Genomic DNA, 19,134 nt, shown 5'->3' with positions numbered 1-19,134 from the left:
CGTCCGGCCAGTAGCGACCCCTGCTACTTGTCTAGGCACCCCACCCCGGAGAGTTTGGTGGTGCAGGCGGCTATGGCCCCGGCAAAGCAGGCGTCGTATCCTACCATCCCTCTGGATAGGGACGACAAACGTTTTGACGGCTGGGCGAAGAAAGTGTTTTCTTCGGGGGTATGGCGCTTCAGGTGGCCAACTCCATATGTGCCTTGTCTCGTTTCACACACACTCTGTGGAACTGTGTTGCATTAGCGGCTGATCAAATTCCCGAAGGGGACGAACGGGATGGTTTCCTTGCTATGGTTCAGGATGGCAAGGATGCTATGGGTGAGGCCGTTCAGTCGGGTTTGGACTTGGCGGATTGTGTCAGCCGGTCTATGGCGGCGAGCACCGTAATGCGCAGGTTTGCATGGTTGCGGAAGTCTGGGTTCGCTCCTGATGTGCAGTCCCGGCTCCTCAACATGCCTTTTGGCGGTGAACACCTTTTTGGAAGCAAGGCTGACAAGAGCCTTGAGAGGTTGCAGACCTGCAAAGCTGCAGCGAAGTCGTTGGGTGCTGCAGTTCGCCAACCTCCGCCTTTTTGTCCTAGTGGACAGCAAAGGAGGGGAGGTTCCTTTCGCTATTACTCGTCCTTCAGTAAAGCGAGGGGAGCTAGCAGTCAAAGAGGCCATCGTAAGTGTGCCAGAGGTGGAAACAAAGGTACTCGAGGTGCCAAGGTCGCTCGGGCAGTTGCCTCTTTGCCCTCAGGCAACGCCGCAGCCGCTACCACTCAGTCATGAGGCCAGGTCCCATGGTGCGCCGGTTGGAGGAAGGCTGGCGCAGCATCTTGTAGAGTGGCAAGCCATTACTTCGGATGTGTGGGTTCTGCAGATCATAACCCACGGCTACTGTCTTCCTTTTCCGCAGAGGCCTCACGACAATCCACCAGGGAACCTCTCTTTGAAGAGTCTGGATCCGCTCCTTGCGCAGGAAATTCAAGCCCTGCTGGAGAAAGGCGCCATAGAACTGGTGCCTTATTTTTTTATTTCAAAGAAAGACTGGGGATTGAGACCCATCATGGACTTGCGCGGTTTGAACAAGCTCCTCAGGAAGGACAAGTTCAAGATGGTAACTCTTTCTCAAGTCCTCCAGGCCCTTCAAATTCAGGACTGGTTGGTGTCTCTCGACCTCAAGGATGCTTACTTCCATGTGCCGATCCATCCCAAGCACAAGAAGTACCTGAGGTTCGCGGTTGGCGACTCGCACTTTCAGTTTCGGGTCCTGCCGTTCGGATTGACCTCCGCCCCGAGGGTTTTCACCAAGCTCATGGATGTGGTGGCAGTGCATCTCAGGAAAGAGGGGGATTCACGTCTACCCCTACCTGGACGATTGGTTGATCAGGGGGAGCTCTCCCGAGCAAGTCCTGGATCATCTGTCCGTCACCTGCCACTCCCTTCACAGGCTGGGCTTCTCCCTCAATTTAAAGAAGTCCCATTTGACACCAACGCAGCGGCTCCAGTACATCGGAGCAGTGCTCGACACGTCCCTGGGGCAGTGTTTTCCTCGTCAGGTGAGGGACCTTCACATTCAGCAGATGGTGCACAAGTTTCAGCTTGCCCAGAATCTCCCAGTGTCCAAATTCTTGAGACTGCTCGGCCTCATGGCATCCTGCATTCTTCTGGTGCCAGAGGCTCATCTGCGGATGAGATCTTTGCAGTGGGCACTCAAGCTCCAGTGGTCTCAGTCCTCCGGCAGGCTGTCGGACCCTTTTCAGGTGCCGCCCTCGGTAGCCCGGGACCTTCTGTGGTGGGCCGTTGAGGGCAATCTGATGAAGGGGGCCCCATTTTCGCTGCCCTGGCCGGATGTGACGATCGTGACGGACGCATCCCTCACGGGATGGAGAGCTCATGCCAACGAGTTGACAGTCAGCGGTCGTTGGTCTCCGTCGGAGTCCAGACTCCATATCAATCTGTTTGTGCTGAGGGCCGTCAGGCTAGCCCTGAAGGCTTTTCTGCCGACTGTGCACGGAAAGAGTGTCCTCATTCTAACGGACAACACAGTGGCCATGCACTACCTCAACAAAAAGGGGGGGGCAGGGTCACTTCCGCTGTGCAGGGAGGCGATGCAGCTCGAGTTCTGGACCATCCAGCAGGAAGTTTCGATCTCTGCGGTTCATCTGGCCGGAGACGACAACGAGATGGCGGACGCTCTCAGCAGGCAGAGCACAATCTCTCACGAGTGGGAGCTGGCACATGAGATTCTCCTGGAGATCTTCGTCCTTTGGGGGACCCCTCAAGTGGATCTCTTCGCCTCCAGTGTCAACCGGAAGTGCGAAAGGTTTTTTTCTCGCGGGAATTTCCTCCAAAAGGAGCCTTAGGAGACGCGTTCGTGGTGGAGTGGTCATTCCCACTGCTGTACGCGTTTCCTCCAGTCCCCGTCATCCCGCAAGTGCTGCGGAGGTTACGGAGGTTCGGTTCCCGGATGATCCTCGTTGCTCCAGCGTGGGCCCGGAGGACGTGGTACCTGGACCGTCTAGACTTGTCCATCTGCCCTCCACGTCGTCTTCCCTACCGAGACGATCTGCTCTCACGGGAGGGGGGGGTCAGGTTCTCCATCCAGAGGTCAGATCCCTCAATCTTCACACTTGGCTTCTGAAAGGTTGAGGTATAAGGATTGGGACCTCCCTGAAGACGTGATGGAGGTGTTGCTCTCGGCCAGGCGGCCGGCAACTAAGTCTCTGTACCGTTGCCGTTGGAGAAAGTTCTGCGACTGGTGCAGAGTTCAGAATGTGGATCCTTTTGAATTTGACATTCCCATGGTTCTGTCTTTTTTGCTTTCTTTGGCCAACAGGGGCTTGCAAGTGGGGACCATTAAAGGTTACCTGGCGGCGCTGTCCATATTTAAGCGCTCGTCTGAAGAGTGTTGCTATTTTAAAATTCCTTTAATTTCGCAGTTTCTGAAAGGGCTCACTAATGTGTTCCCTCCGTCACCTTTTCTGGTGCCAGGCTGGGATTTGAACCTTGTTCTTAAGTTTCTTATGGGTGCTCCGTTTGAGCCTTTACATTCTTGCCCATTGAGGGTGTTAACTCTGAAAAATGTGTTTTTGGTTGCGGTTACTTCCGCTCGCAGAGTGAGTGAGTTACAGGCACTTTCAGATAAGCCACCCTTCACTGTGTTTCACAAGGACAGGGTTGTCCTTAGAGTTCGTCCTTCTTTTCTTCCGAAGGTGGTTTCGGAATTTCATTTGAGCCAGAAGGTTGTTCTTCCGGCGTTCTACCCTCCTCCACGTCCTGGTAAGGAAGACGAGAGGCTCCATAGGCTTGATCCTCGGAGAGCGTTGAGCTTTTATATTTCACGCATGTCCCGGGTCAGAGTGGACAATCAACTTTTCATTGGTTACGCTGGAAAGCGTTTGGGACAAGCTGTGACGAAACAGACTTTGTCTCGTTGGATTATTTTAGCTATCTCAGAGTGTTACCGCTTGGCGGGTAAGGACCCTCCGGCTGGCTTGCGGGCCCATTCTACCAGAGGAGTGGCTGCATCTACTGCCCTGCAGAGGGGAGTTCCTATTCGTCACATCTGTGATGCAGCCACCTGGGCTTCAGTACATACTTTCGTACGTCACTATTCCCTCGATTCCATCAGAGGGCAAGATCTGGCCTTTGGCAAGGCAGTTCTCTATTCCGCAATTTGATTGGGCATGCTAAATTTGTATTCTAAATTCTTTACCACCTCCTTGCTTGGTACTGCTTTGGGAGTCTGTCATAGATATGGAATACGTCGGAGGACCCAATCCCCTCCAAGAACAAGTAACTTTCTTACCTGGTAACGTTCTTTCGATGGGATGGTCCGACGACGTATTCCATATCGCTCCCTCCCTGCCTTCCCCGCTGCAGAATTTCTTTTGCGATTGCAGCTTGCGTTCTGCAAGGCCTTGTGTGTCTGACTGGCAGAAAACTGGTGGCACACGTTCTGGGAAAAAACTATAACTGAGGCTATGGGCGTCGTGCGTCCTACTTATCACATCGGGTGACGTCGGCCGTCGGAGGAGGTCCTCGGGGACGGCGCATCGACGTCATCGACGCAGGACGCAGACGCCAAAGATTTTCCGAAGCAGCACAGCTGTGAACATTACCTGTCATAGATATGGAATACGTCGTCGGACCATCCCATCGAAAAAACGTTACCAGGTAAGAAAGTAACTTGTTCATCTGTCATCCTTATACGTGGCTTCACGCAAAGTGGGAACAAGCCAGCCATACAAAGAAAAAGGAAATATCTCTTTAAAAAAAAAATGGCTGTACATAACTGGGACGAGTAGCTCTTGGGAGGAGAGGGAGCATGTTATGCAGGGTAAGCCACCTGATGTGATTGTGCCTTGCAGAGCCGGAGCACAGTGAAATTGCAGAGCCCACGACTTTTGGACCCGTGACAAACGCCAGAACCGTTGCCCGAACTGGGACTTTAGCCTTCTCCTGAGGATACAAAGCAAGTGCCCCCCACCAAGAGAAAACATTTGTGTTGCTTTTCCTTTCTTGATGTCCCTGTTGCTTTCTGAGGTTAAAGGTGCTCCAGGTTACTGAGTTCACTCTACAACAATCTAAAATTCACCACCTGCCTCCTTTAATAATCTTTCAAGGGGAACAGACGCAGAGAGACATGTTACAAATTCTTTCTCCTGAGGGAGAACCTTTTCAATAGAGATTAGAAACTGCGATGGACGATTTAGGATATATCAAATCTTATTAATTATGAGATATCTTATCTTCTGTCCCTCCTGTTCTCTCTCTGGCTCCCACTGACCAAATTCATTGAATGCATGGCCTTGCGTCAGGACCATAAATCTTCCCCCCCTCCCAGACCTCCCACCTTAACCAATGCTGCTCCCTGTTTCATTAGCTTCTTGAGATTCTGTCCCACCACCTCGCCCCATACCGCCCCCCACTACCGCCATATGTACAAAACCCGTAAATGGGACAGTTTGTTCGCCTCCAAGTCTCCCTAGCTCAGCTCCTGCTGTGCTGAGGTGCACATAGATGAGCCCCTTTGGTGTATATCTCATTATGCAACAGCGGCACATACACAGAGCAAGTTTTACCAATGCTTCTGACCCCTCCTCCCCTGTTTCTGCGGTACCTGCTTCTCTAACGTCCCCCACCCCGTTCTGGTGTTGCCTGCTGCATATTGCAACCTGATGCCTTGCCTGCACTGCTATACAAGTGTAAACTCCTCGCTATAGCAACATTTTGCTGCTCAGCTGGCCCAGTTTTTTTAAATTACAATTCATCAGTTGGTTTTGTACACTATACATTCTTGTCCTTGGTTAAGATGTTAAGAGCTCATGAAAGTTTAACAACGTTGATGTCTCATTCCCATAACTCCTGCTGACTCCCCAGCCTCCCCGTGACCTTTTAATGTAATTCTGCCATTTGTTTGTGCAATTTACAAACTCGTGATTAAATCTGTGTTTTTATCAACTGAAAATACGACGTGAAATGTAAAGCACTTCTGCTTATATTACCTACTTGTAACTTGAATCCTTTTCAAATTAATGTTGTTCCAATGTGATCTTTCTGATAGTTTTGCATTCAATCTATAATTAAGTACCCATTCTAATCATTTAATTGTAAGCACATTTTATTCTAAGCCTGTCACGGTCTCCTCTTCTAAGCAGAGAGATAGTTTGGATAATGTCTTTAATAAATTCACCCTCTAAGCGACCAGTAATCAGCCCAGAAACTAACCAGTTACTGCCGCAATGTTATGTTGTCAATCTTGGTGCATTGTTAAAATATGGATCTGATTGGTTTCATGTTTACGGTTGAGTATTAGTGGGTATTCAAGAGTCGAGCAGTATCCCATATATGTGTTTGTCAAATGTGCCGAGAAGTTGTCTTTCAGATGCATCCTATAGTTCTTTTGACAGTAAAAGTTAAACACAAACGTACTATTTTAAACTTGTAAAAAAGCGTCTGCGTTTGTATAATAAATGAAGCAAGATACATCTGTAATTTTATGTTATCAGGGTTAATGCCATGCACAGCAGTCCGTTGCATAGTCTCCAGGCGCCCTAGCGTATCGGAAAAATGGGGTTGGGTTAGTGGGAAGGAGGGGACAATGCAAGCTAGCTTTGCGCTTGTGTTGGGGGCAGGGGGGTCAGTTAGGAAGTGTCCATGTATAGCATTTGCATCTTTTTCTAGGTTTTGTGTCCAGAGCATAGAGGCAATGGCATCCAGATGGGAGCCTTGTGTGCCTGTGGTGCTAGGATGCATTGGCCGAGGCCGTCAAGAAGGACCCACATTCTAATATGGTTATTGACCATTGCATGCAAGGGAAGGGTCAGGAACCAATAACATTTTAATTGCACCATACATTAAAACTTATACTGTTACAGTGAGATAGGATTTATCTCCAATAGTCTTCCTCCGGCAAAACCTTCTACTTATAATGTGGGCTGCAAGGCTACTTCTTTCCTGCTAAACAAACAACAAAACCTGCGTGGGCAGTTCTAGCATTGCACCAATATGCATTCTGGGGCAAGTTTAATACTTGTATCTATTGATTCCAATAGAGAATCCTCTTTCCACAAAAGAAATCCCCATTTCCAGACTGGCATCCAAGGCTGTCAAGATGCCTTCAAGAAGGAGGTCTTCTTTAGCAATCTGGCCTGTAGGTGCTAGGCAGAGTTTGCCTGGCTGCTCAGTAGGCACTGGCACAGAGTGACTAGTAAGGCATAATGGATGTGTCGCAGATAATGCATGATGGTGTCCATTACCCGAGCTCCCGATGATGAAAAACAAGCTCTTTCATGATCATTGGCCTTACATCACAGTTGTGATGGATGCCTCTCTTTTAGGATCGACAAGCATAGTGAAATGTAGGAGGCAAACATCAACATGAACATTTTACAGGTCATTTAAACCTCACATCAATGGGAAAGTGTAGAGTTCGTACAGGCGGACAACACTGCAAGTTTCTTCTTCATGATTGTGCAAGAGTGGGGCTTTTGGCAGTAGGCCATTTGGGAGAAAGTATTGTTGCTGGCAGAAAAACACCCTGATGAAGAGTACAGAATTAAGTCCGCTTTGTGCGGCATAGTAAGTCGCGTTCTTGTGCAGAAGCTTTCGTGTAATGAATAACATATGATCCCGTTCATCATGACGCAATCCCTGGATGCTGACCTCGGATAAACGAGAACCGGTTTTTCCAAACGGGCCATCTGCCAGCCGACGCTACAGTTTATAGGTCTGCCTGCTAAATGAGAGGCAGTTGTATTCTGGCGACGGCTGGTGTACTTTTTGGATGGGAAAGATACGAGAGTGAGGCACGCTGTTGGATTACGCCGAGAGACGTCAGTGAGACGGTTTACTATTAATGTATTCCTTGTATTTTTTATTTTATTCCCTTTTCATGTTTATCTGCACTATGTACTTAATGAATTGCATAGCTCAATGCGAATGGAGTTCATATCAATACTATGAGACTGTCCTTTTATCCCACATGCCAGCCTACACGCCACAGCTGCTTTTCCTTCTGCCAGTTAAGCAGTGCTGGCAGTTCATATCCGTCCCTGCTTTGTTCTGTAACGTGCAGCGTTTGTGAAGCTAATGTAGTATTTACATGAACTCTAAGCTCTTATGGCTGTTTCAAAATCTTTTGCAGATTCTTTGCTTGTTACCAATGAGTTACCCACCGTAGGGCCGGCCATCTGTTCTTGCGCCTTTGCATGGCAGGTGGCATATGTAACTACGCAAGAGGGTTCTTGGGGGTTATCTAGATTTCAAAATTGTGTGCGAGTTAAGTCTGAGCTGTGGGTGTGTATGTGGGTTGTGACAAATCCAGGGAATTCATCCCTTCTCCTGAAGGGGGAGCCACCCCCATTAAGGGTAGGGAGTTGAGCCCACTCTGCAAGACCCTACCTAGGGGTTTGGGCAAGCAGGACCTCACTGGCAAAGGCTCCCTTAAAGACTATATTCTCTGCCTATATGGGGACCACTGGAGTTGTTAATGAGATTAGGCTTTTCTGTTTTTCAGACACCTCTCCTGAACCTTCCGATCATGTCCAGCACAGCCACCGTTAACTTGCCGTGACGAGGAGCCTCGTCACGCCAGCCACAGCCAATGGGACTTGTGCATGCACAGCAGTGTTTTGCCGCGGCAGAAAGTGAAAGATGGTAGTAAAGAAAGCATAATGTTCTCTGGTCTTCGTGTCCCCCATTTTGGCGCGGCTGCGCGCCGGGTATAAGGTGGTCAGCAGAGACTCCATTCACATGGGGGTACGAAACCTCCTCACACTCGATATCTTATAATGCAGAAGCACACATCACTTCTTGTTGCAGTGACTCGTCCTCGGATGGAGGAGGAGATTCCCTGAAATCGCTGCTAATGGCAGGGGTGCCAACACTGCCGCTGAAGCTCGGAATGGAGAAAACATGGAGACTGGGACCACGCAGACAACATGGTGGGCCTGGAGCCTGTGAAGTATTGCCAAATCCGGCACCCGCACCAAGAGCCACAGAGAGAACCACATCCAGCACCCATACTGAGAGCCACCGAGAAAGAGAACCACCAGCACCAGCGAGGCCCTGAGTAGGCGTCAAAGCAGGAAAGAGGAATACAGGATCACTGACCCTTCCTGGCAGAAGCACCCTGAGAGAACCGGTACGCGGGCCGCACAGGAAGAAGGGAGGCGATAGGTTGATTACTGCAAGGAAGCCGAAACCCTGAGCCATTCACCAACTAGCGAGCCCGTGACCAACCTGAGCAAGGACCGTAGGGATAGGAAAACAGCTAAGAACGCTGAATGGCAAGTGCACCATATTGAAAAGTGAATAAGTTGGGCCTTAAGATGTGTCCTTGTTAGAGGGGGCTAGGTTGAGTAACCCCTTGGATTCAAGCATCAAGACCTTTGTTGAACTGAGCAATCAATTTCTGGACATTTGAACATCGTTCGAGAACGGAATTACTTTGTAACCAGCAGAATTGAGACAGATGTGTGTTTTAACTTTTTTCTCTCTTCTTTTGCAAGCCACTATGGTGACCCAGGCTAGGAACCGTGTCCTTGGACGAACATTTGATTCTGAAGATTGTCTGGAGGAGAGGGGGAGGGGGTCTGCTAGGTGGTATTGAAGACCTCGAGTGTGGAAAACACTTTCTCTTAGTTTTGGTTCCTTTTAATTTAGTGTTCGGGCCAGTTAGTTGGACAGCTTGGGTCAGAGGCCTGATTTTTGAGGTGTTTGACATACTGATGAGCTTCTTAGTTTAGGTCGCTAGACGGGGAACAGCAATAGGGCTAGAGAGGCGTTTTCGTTTATTTTAAATATGTCTATTGTTGAACCATAGCCTCTGGTCGGAATCTTCTGGTTTGTCAGAGGGTATATATACATATAATGGATGTGGGCAGGGACTGGTAGGTGCAGAGACTTCTTGGTTATGTACCCAGACCTGTATGCCTTGAATCTTTCTTGTTGACTCGAGTAGCAGTATAGCGTCTGCAAGTTTTTGTGTGTAGACCACATGGTGCGCCTGCAGATATAGTGTTGGGTGAGATATAGATGTCAGAGTTTTCTTTAAGCGTTCAGAGTCCAGGGTGGGGCTAGTGCTTATATCTTTAACCTTTATTGTTGGATAAAGAGTCTGTGTGCTCCTGCTTACTATTACGTAACGTCTCTTTGGTTTATGGGATTGTCTTTAGACATTCTTTCCCAGATACTGATTTTGTGTCAATTAAAATATTTCCAGATTTGCATAATAGCATTTTCTCCTCAAATCAGCAACATCAGTGAATGTGTCTGAGCTTTCTAGAATAAAATGTGTGCAGATGTCTGATGTGTATTTCTCTTTTTTTCCACTTAAAGAGAAAAGAAACCAAAACACCAGAATGGAGACCATGAAAACCTAATGAATGTGGTAAGCATGTGGATTGAATTTTCCCACCTGTGATCCTATCAGGAATTCGATAAACTATATTGACTATCCTTCAACAGAGGAGTGCACGTTTGAGTAGTTCTCTCTTATTTGATTGCTTGATTTTCTTATTGCCTTTTGCTTCTTCAATTCTTTACTTGTTTCAACGAATGATGATATCTGAGCAGAATGTTTTTCTAACACACCACACTGAAGTGTGACAACATATCATGGTAAGTTTTGGAAAGTATTTATAGTGCTAGACCCCGCCGGTATCAGCTAGTCTCCGACTTCCCCAAACCTTCACCATTGAACACTGAAGGCTCCATGTAATGTTGGAGGAATGCCAAACATCACCCCTCGTTACGCAGCAAACATGTTTATGGATTTATTTGAGGAATGGAAGAGTATTAGAGAGAACAAGGTGGATGAGCTTGTTTCTTTAATGGGGGGGCAAAGGGTATAGGGAGCTGGAATGGCTATGAGCATTTTCCAGATCAGGGTAACCTATTACCCAAAATGACCCTAAGTAAGTAGTTACTCTGTATAATCACTGAGGATAGCTTGACCCCACACTTGGCCTTTTCTTTCTGCCGTCCGACCCTGTTTTCGGTTCAGCACCCTGAGCATTTGTCTCCTCCCTAACTACAGCCTGACCCGGAACCTCACCTGTACCTACAGGACAGGTGACTGGTTCAATTGGATACCCGGTTGAGGTTGAAGGGACCCATGGCCGTCCCTTTCTGTCTCTCTAGTCTAAAAAAAAACACCATTCGCCCTAACCCACACTTCCTTACACCCCAGGTTAGTATTTATAGCAGATTCCATTCAACTGTCTTAAGTTCTATCTTAAGTAAGATAGGTGTGGAGAGTTAAAGGTGGGTTGTCTCATCTAGATGAACTGCTCCAGGGACCTCCTAACTCTCCCTACACTATGCAGTGGTTAATTCTAAAGGGGTCACTGGAATGTGCCATACACTCTGCCGATGAAGTCTCCTTCCTTTCCCAATGTCTCATTCCTTTATCTCTACCCTTTCTTCAGGTTCTTTCCTTACTACTCGTCTCCTCACAACTCCACCCACGCTACCCCATCAACTCCCTTTGTCTTTCTTCTCTGTCCCTACGATATCTCTCTAAATGTCACCACCACCCTTTGATGTTAGTACCCCATCTCTCCAAACTACAACTCATTCTTCCACACTACAATTCCTTTCTCTACTCTACAAATCCCTCCACTGCACTAAAGCTACCACTCCAACCCACCTACTCAGACACCCTCCTCTCACTCACATAATCACTTCACATTCACTTTGTACATTCGCTCTCCTAACCAAATGTGCAACCCTTTCACGTACTTTCACACCACAATACCACATCATTGTCTCAAGAAAGCACGCCCACACTCTGCTGCTCCTTCCTTCTTCTGGTCTATTGGTCTGACTCCTCCCCTGAACTCACCCGACCAACTCACTACTTCCTGCTTCCCACTAAGCTCATTATGCTCCTCTTTCTTCTGCTATTTGTTTGCAAGAACACAGGCCAATCCGGGACGGTTTGCCCCTCTTGGGAAGTTTTGCACATAACCAAGATTTTAAAGAGCGGATTAAGCTCTGACCCATTTCTCCACATGGGTCTGCTGTGTAATTGTGATATTGGCATGGGGAACAAAATGTCTCCATTTGTGTAAGGGGCCTTTGCTCTGGGTTCTGTGGCATGAGGGAGTAAGGAGGCTGATGAGGCGTTATCCTTTTGGCTATAGCATTGTATTCAAATAAAGCAAAGAACCTGTCTCTCCCTATTTGTAAAGGGGGTTTCCCTACCTCAACACAGAATAACCGGGGTACTCATCAGGATGTAAGTGAAAAACCAAAATACCATCCTCTGTTCAAACCTACTATTCTACTCCTACCATTAAGAAATAAACCAAAAATGATTCTATTAACTTCTTATCAAAGTCACTAGGAGACTGGCTCCCTTCTCCTGATGAAACAATTCAGTCCTGACTTTAGGGCCCTTTAGGAACATACATGTAATGGATGTGATCATACAGAATAACTCTGAGTCCAAATAACTGAACCAACTGAGGAAGATGGCAAAGTACTGTTTAATTAACAATTATCTAAAAAAGGGAGTTTACAATGAACATCAACGGACGGATGCTCAGTCTTTCTCTCAACAATCTTTACACAAAGAAAAATACGTCTGACGTGACATCCTACTACGTGGCAATAAGGAAACCCCTATCATGGGTCAAGATTGGCTAAGGCAAGCATCTAAGTATACTTTCTATAGGAGCTAGGATTGTGATTGGCTGTCCACTATCAGGTGGACAACATATGCCTACCTCTAAAACATGTCCTATTCAGAAACATTAGATAAACAGTTTCTCATTGGTCTTCAAACTATAAGGTCCTTCGTAATATGGACTACTACAATTGGTTGGCATGCTTGGGCCATGTCTGGAACATTGGGTTCACTTGGCAGCATGTAAGCCCTGACCCAAGAGCAAGGAGATGGCGCATGACACTACCTCCCCACCCAATTAGCCCAGCATCTCTCATCGCTCATACCTACCACCATGAAGATTCTTTGTGCTTGACCTTGCTAAGTATCCTTGTCTTTGAGAATGCACAGGAGTGAGGGCACTCACTATCTTGTCTAGGACTCCAAGTTCGAACTCAATTTTCATCCTTGGCTCACGTGACACAAGACCATGATTTGGTCTATTTTGCAGGTTTTAAATGCTCTAAATTAATTAAACTTGACACTCTTATCGTTCTTTCTTTGCACCTTCACATTGGATGATTCATTCTCCACACTTTAGCTCATTTCCAGAATAGATAGCTGACATTGTCTGTTTCAGTCTTGACTTGATGCCAGACAACCTCGCCATTCAGCTCCACGATTCTGCTTATACTTGCTGCGACAGTTTTCCCGTTCCGCTTCATGGGTCCTGGCTTATTAAATTCATGATACCGATGACCAGCTTCTATATAATGGTGGCCTCGCCTGCATTCTATTCTCTACGTATAGCAGCATCTGTACATTTATTGAACGGTTCACATTCTGCAGCACTTTGTGCACAAATCATCCTCTTTATATTTGAAAGCTCACTTGATTCTTTATTTCATCATTAGTTTCTTTAGGATCTATACATTCTGTTCAGTCAGTATCTCAGGACGTCGTGCATACTTTTGATGGCATCACAAACTTCTTTTCTTTGCTCTTTCTCATATTCCTTCAGGGAGTTCCTCCGTTAGGTTGTCATCACTTCGGGGATACATTCGGTAGGGTTGTTTCAATGGCACAGCGGCTGCTGTCAAACACGGCACAGTCTCATGTCTCCAACATATAGGAGGGAGGGGGGCTGGGTCTCCTGCACAGGTATAAAGCTGCTCCTCTACAGTCCCTTGCAATACAATCTGATTTACCAAATACACCTGGACCAGGAGAATGACACGCTTCTGGTCTATCTGGAAGAGTTTTGGAGACCATTCCTTGATAGTCCTTTAAAAAGCTTTTATTCTCTCCCAAGGATTTGCAAACAGAGTTATGGCTTTATCCACTCATATTCTTATTGCTGGCACTTTATCAGGACATTTTATATCTTGAGTTCTTTGTCCTTTTGGTATCTCTCACATGTGTTGGTTTTCCCACTGCGATGAGGGAGTTCACTCCCGAGGCACACTTGAGATTTATGACTTTTCAAATCACCACGTTGATGAGGGGATTCACTCTCAAAGCCCTCTTGAAGTTTGTTTTTTTCATGTCAGCACTGTGAAGAGGGAGATTACGCCATAGGAATGCTTGACTCTTGGTTAAATCTTGATTCTCTGAATGTTGCTACTGTGACAAGGGAGTTCACTGCCGAGGAATACTTAACTCTTGGTTCTTTGGGTATCACTACTGTGATGAGAGAGTTCACTCCTGAAGAATTTTCCTTGTGCTCCCTGGACCCCACACTGCTTTCCCGCAACTCCGGTTTACTGTATCGTCACTGGGGCGTGCTACCGGTTCGTCCTGGGGGGGTCTCAGGTCGCTGTTGGTTCTGTACATGTTCAGTGCTGTGGGATATATTGACCCACTCAACATTATTTCAACAGATCACCAAGCTGCCTTTCTGCAGTAAACAGCAAATGGCTGTGCTGGCTCCTGTGCGCACCAGGACCTCAAAACTGCGTTTTTTGCAGCAACAAAAAGATGGCTGCACCTTCTTGCTAAGCACACAGAGGTAGGGTGGAACAAGGGGACACACTAGGGGAGCGTGCCAGTGTGTTATTACCTGTACAAAAGAAATGGAGTGAAAAGGCAGCACTGCTTTGCTGAAAGCCCAAGATCTCCATTATAAAGGAAACTTTTCACCTTTAAAATAATGCTGCTGACTCTATTCCCATCTGTTCTTCCTTAAATCACTGTGATTAATAAGGCCCTGCCATGCCCAGTATCTCATTGTGCCTCAGCAAAACCAGTCATGAATTCTGAATGACAGGCCCTGGCAAACCAACTCTGAGAGAAATCAACAAGGAACTTAATTTTTACTCGCATGGGAAAAACACATTCATTTCTTTACAAATGTATCCAAGCTCAGTAGTTCAAATGAGACTCCAGATATCTGAGCCAGGTCAGTTTCAATGCATCTTTGCTTCAAATAAACTACTGCCTAGAAGAAAATAACAATGGCTGCGAAGCAATATTGGGAAGTCAGATGGCAAAATCGAATTTGATAGGAAATGCAAGCAGTTTTCAACACGTGTGAAAATGGGCTTTTGCAAAACTAAAGGAGAAAAATGGCCATTTAAAAAGTTAACTCTTGAATGAAAGCCTGCTTATTTAGCAATGTGAATGGTTTTTGTTGGTGGTGAAAATACATAAGTGGGCTGTTTGTTTTAATTCGGGACCAAATATCAGAAAATAAAGGTTTAAACCGCATTGGCTGGATTTGCAAGCTGTCATAAACAGGTTATTCCGGTTGGCAGAGTTAAAGCTTCATAAACTTACAGGACACGAAAGTGATAATTGCTAGCTTGAAAATGCTTTGTATGGACAAGGAAAAAGAAAGTTCACACGCTCATCAGACGGATCTATGCGATCCGACCGCTGCTGATTTTGCCACGGTCGGAACAGTCGCATGAGAAAGGTGCGAACTACTAGAAGTTTGCATCTTTCTCATGCAAACACATACATACGGGGGCTGCAGGGGTTTCCCCCGCTCACTATACTATAAAGTATAGTGAGCGGGGTGTTGCAGGGGACACCCCTGCAGCACCCGTTACTTTTATTGTTTTTGTGGGTGTGCTGTGGGGGTGTCCCCTGCAACACCCTGCTCACTATACCACACACAATAGTGAGCAGGGTGTTGCAGGGGGCAGCCCCCACATTCTTTTTTTTTTTTTTTTTTTTTTTTACTTACCTGCAATGCTACCACCAAAGGTTCAAACTTTTGGTGTTCGAAACTTTGGTGGTAGCATTTTTAGAACTTTTAGTCCTTGCTGACCTTTATTGTCGGTAAAAAGGTAAAACCCCCGTCAGACATTCGTCTGTGCTTCAGGCTGGGACAATAGAAGTCGTGGGACACTAACCTGTGAAGTGAAGGGGGCCATAAAATCTTCAATCAAACTGGGAGCCTCCACCCCACCCAGGGCTGAAGTGACAGTTGATGGCAGCTGAAAAAGAAAAAAAAATGGTCCAGTGCAAGACAAAGGACTGCCATTTGCTTCCAAAGACTATTGTATAGTTAAACTTTAAAGACTTTTTATCTCTGCAGCAAGACTTTATAATTTGAGACATTGTAGAAGTCACTGACACCTTCGGGATAGAAATGGCAAAGTATTGCGGATTACAAGAAAAGCATCCATTTTATACTTGCATCCCTTATGATGATCCACACATGTATAAAGTTATGGAATTTTAGGCCAAATATTTCACACTGAAAATTACCAAAAAAGTACAAAAGGACAAAATTATGTCTCACAGATTACAGGATTGGACGGCTGTGCTCTACATAAAATATGTAACCTGAGTATGTCATTTATTAAGATGCTACAACTATACAAATGTGTAATTTCTGGTAGGATAGATTTTTGGATAAAAAGGTCTGTGGGAAGTCTCTTTACATCATAAAATGCAACCTCCTGAACTGAGTCACATCCCAGAGGAGGCAACCAACATTGATTGTCCAATCCAGTTGTTTGTAGACGGGCTTAGCCAAGCTGGCCCAGCAATATAGTCTATGATGTCACTATGCATTATAAATAAGAGTCCCTGACAAGACTCTATTCACACACTCTTCCTGATGTTCGTGCGCTGCGTTCCTGTTCCATCCACCCAGATTCCAGATCCCGACTACCAGGCCAAAGCATTGCTGACCCTACTCCAGAGCCCACTGCAAAACCCAAGCAGTGCTGATCCTATTCCAAGCAAGGCCTCAATTCTGAAAACCCACTAATCTACCATGAAAAAGGGAAGAGCTGTGGTACCTTTTTGCTTCCTGAACTACCCTGGCTTGCTGCCCCCTAAATGCAGGCCTGCTGCAATGCATCCATCCAGCTGACCTTTAGTATCCAGTGACCAGAATTGCCAGTGCAGAAGTGCCATCAGGTGACCAGAACTGCCCAGCTGTTTGCCAGGCGTGCTGCCGTGTAGTGACCAGAACCGTTGACGGTACAAAAAATCCCAAAACTAAAGAGTGGACTGGGAGTATAATCGCCACCCCATAGAAACCCATAGCATATCTTGTCTTTGTCCTTATCCCATTCTCTAAGTCATCTTATCCTTATCCTGATAACTTGTTAAAACTGTCAGAATTATCCCTTTAACCTTTCCCTTGATTTGTAATCCTAAACCATTAGTCCTATTTGGAGTGATCGGACTGGTTTCCGCCAGGTTTGGGCGCTGGGGTGACTGGGTTGAAGTCGCAAATCAACCCTGGCTCTTACTGTGTCCATCTTTGGTGGCCTAGCCTGAATACTCTACTGTAAAGTAAAACTGTTCTGGTCACAACTTATTTCCTTTCCTATTTCGCAGCTCCAATTTACTCAAAGCGCACCTTTTAATATCTTGCATAACTCAGCCAATTTACCAGCGAGAGACTTAATTTCACTTCCATATTGTTCTGTGATGTATCTCTACAACCCAACAAAAAAAACGCACTCAAAATCAGTGTATTTCACCCATTTTTATTATAAACCGTTTACAATTTTGCAATTCCCGCCTGAAATTACCCAAAGTTTCCAACGGGTCATTTTGCTGCAATATGTCTTAAACTTTCCACTCATTTTCAAACTGTATGCTTTTGATAATCCATTCTTTGTGATTGTTAGTGTCTTTGCATTCTTGCTTTAGTGAGAAATTATATTTGCTTCAAGGTTTTTAACACACATTCATTATTTATTTGTCCATTTCCGAGTGTCATTTCATAACATTGCAAGGTGTTTAAAATCAGTTTTTCTCTCTTATTTGGGGAGGGAAGGTCAGATTTGGATTCCGTTTCCTGTTTCTCTAATTACCTGCTGCTTCTGTTTATGCACTCAGAATTGATTATTTGTGGATTGAGGGAGCATTTCAGGGGGAAATTCTAACTTGGGTGCTATCTTTCCTAAATCAAAGAGTGCTCCTATTCTGCTGTGCTGTGTATATGTTCCACTAGAAGGTTAAACCCTGTGCATTGCTCACGTTCTCATTGTAATTATCACCCCATTGGTGACTGCTGCCCCATATTAAAAAGTGTATGATTTATTTTGAATTTTAAAATAAATAAATATTGTATTTTACCAACCAGCCTGGTTCATGGTCCACTGTGACCCGGGGTATTTGAAAAGGGGGTGTGATATGAGTGGTGTACCATCTCAATATTGAATCTATATAAAGAGATGAGCATTTCAGTCGTGCGCTGCATACTAGGCCGAGACCAAGGTGTGTCTCGTCTGATTGAAATCCTTAACAGCGCGTATTATTGCTTTACTCCTCTTTGGTCTATGCGGCAGCACAGAATCATTGCTACGGCGGTCTCGGCGTATTTTATGGACCGCATGGTCCACTTTGGAGAGGCCATGCAACTGCTGGATTCTTCCTGCTTTGGGTTTAACCCAGTTCGTGTTTACCCCAGCTTGCATAGTTACTTTCGGTTTCTCCTTCCAAGACGACTGTCTCTCAAGATTTCAGGCAGCAAAGGTTTGAAATTCCCGGGCCCAGCAGGACAGAGGCCAGCTTCACTCACTGCTCTTTGTGCTGCTCTCGGGCACCTCCAGTCCTTCCTCAGACTTTACTTCATATTGTTTGGGCTGCCCCAGCGTAGCGTCAATGTTTGTTGCCAATGCCTCGTCGCAGTTCTTTGGTAATCCCTTCCACTGTTCTGTATATTTCTTTGGTTCTTTCTTCATCTCAGCCTTATCTGCCCCAACAGTTGTGATAGTAGAAACTTCACAATACACACAGTGTTTGTTTCAGGTTGGGAAGGAGTTAATAAGGCCATGTCTTCTGGGAACAAGGGTTTAGGGGGGGGTTTCACGGGACACAAGTCCTTATCCCCATGGGAGATGCCTCTCCCAATGAGGTCCTCCCACTTTTTACAACCCCTAGGAGCCCTATTGAGTAGCAACCTCACCTCCCTAGTCTCATAGGTAAAGGCTCCCCTCTGGAGAGAAGTGTTGAGATCCAGTGAATCGTCACAGTTCCCTTTGGGTAAGTCCTCCTTGGGTCGGGATCTGTACCCCATTCTATAGTGATTTGTGGTCTAGGGTACCAGCTGTGAGTGTGTGTTGCCAGAGCCATGAAATGTGTTGCGGCTTCATCTGTAGCCACGTAGGCTTGAGGTAGTCTAGTACCTCTCACTCTGCTGGTTCTCTGCCGTTGGCGGTGGCGAGAGGGATGCGGGCGGGTTGTTTCCAGATCAATGGCTTTCAGTCTCTGCCTTCTCTGTCTGTCTGCCATGGGGCTCTGACAGGCTGTCCTCTTGGCCGGTTGTTTTCCAAATCTTGATGGTAGGCTCTAGAAGAAAGAAAGACTCTGGCAAGCATTTTCGTCTGGAGCTATGGTGTGAGACACAGTAGGTACTGCTCCAGTGCAGGCCGACATAAAGGGGTCAGACTTTGGGGCCCTCTCAACAGCCACCATCCTCCTCAGGGCTAGAACCAGCTCTGGATTTCTCCTTGTTAGGCTACCTACCCGTGGCTGAGAGAAGTGCCTTCTCCACTCTACAAAACCGAGGCACTAGCCTTGTCATACAGTAAATCTGCCTGGAAGTAAAGTATCTATTTC

The 19,134-nt window shown here is 46.3% G+C and overlaps 1 protein-coding gene across 13 annotated transcripts in view; it reads left to right on the top strand.

Annotated features, from left to right (window-relative positions):
- Positions 1 to 19,134, top strand: part of PAG1 (phosphoprotein membrane anchor with glycosphingolipid microdomains 1) — an 846,294-nt gene that overhangs the window by 735,462 nt on the left and 91,698 nt on the right. For all 13 annotated transcript variants that reach the window (XM_069621261.1, XM_069621265.1, XM_069621260.1 and 10 more), the window contains one exon: positions 9,831 to 9,882. In XM_069621261.1, coding sequence (XP_069477362.1) covers positions 9,831 to 9,882 — 52 coding nt within the window. The remainder of the gene's footprint in view (positions 1 to 9,830; positions 9,883 to 19,134) is intronic.

The sequence above is a fragment of the Ambystoma mexicanum genome, chromosome 5q (genome assembly GCF_040938575.1).
Source record: "Ambystoma mexicanum isolate Mex_15411 chromosome 5q, UKY_AmexF1_1, whole genome shotgun sequence".
NCBI lineage: Eukaryota > Metazoa > Chordata > Amphibia > Caudata > Ambystomatidae > Ambystoma > Ambystoma mexicanum.
The sequence above is the reverse complement of the archived record's forward strand: the minus strand, read 5'-3'. Positions and strand labels throughout refer to the sequence as shown.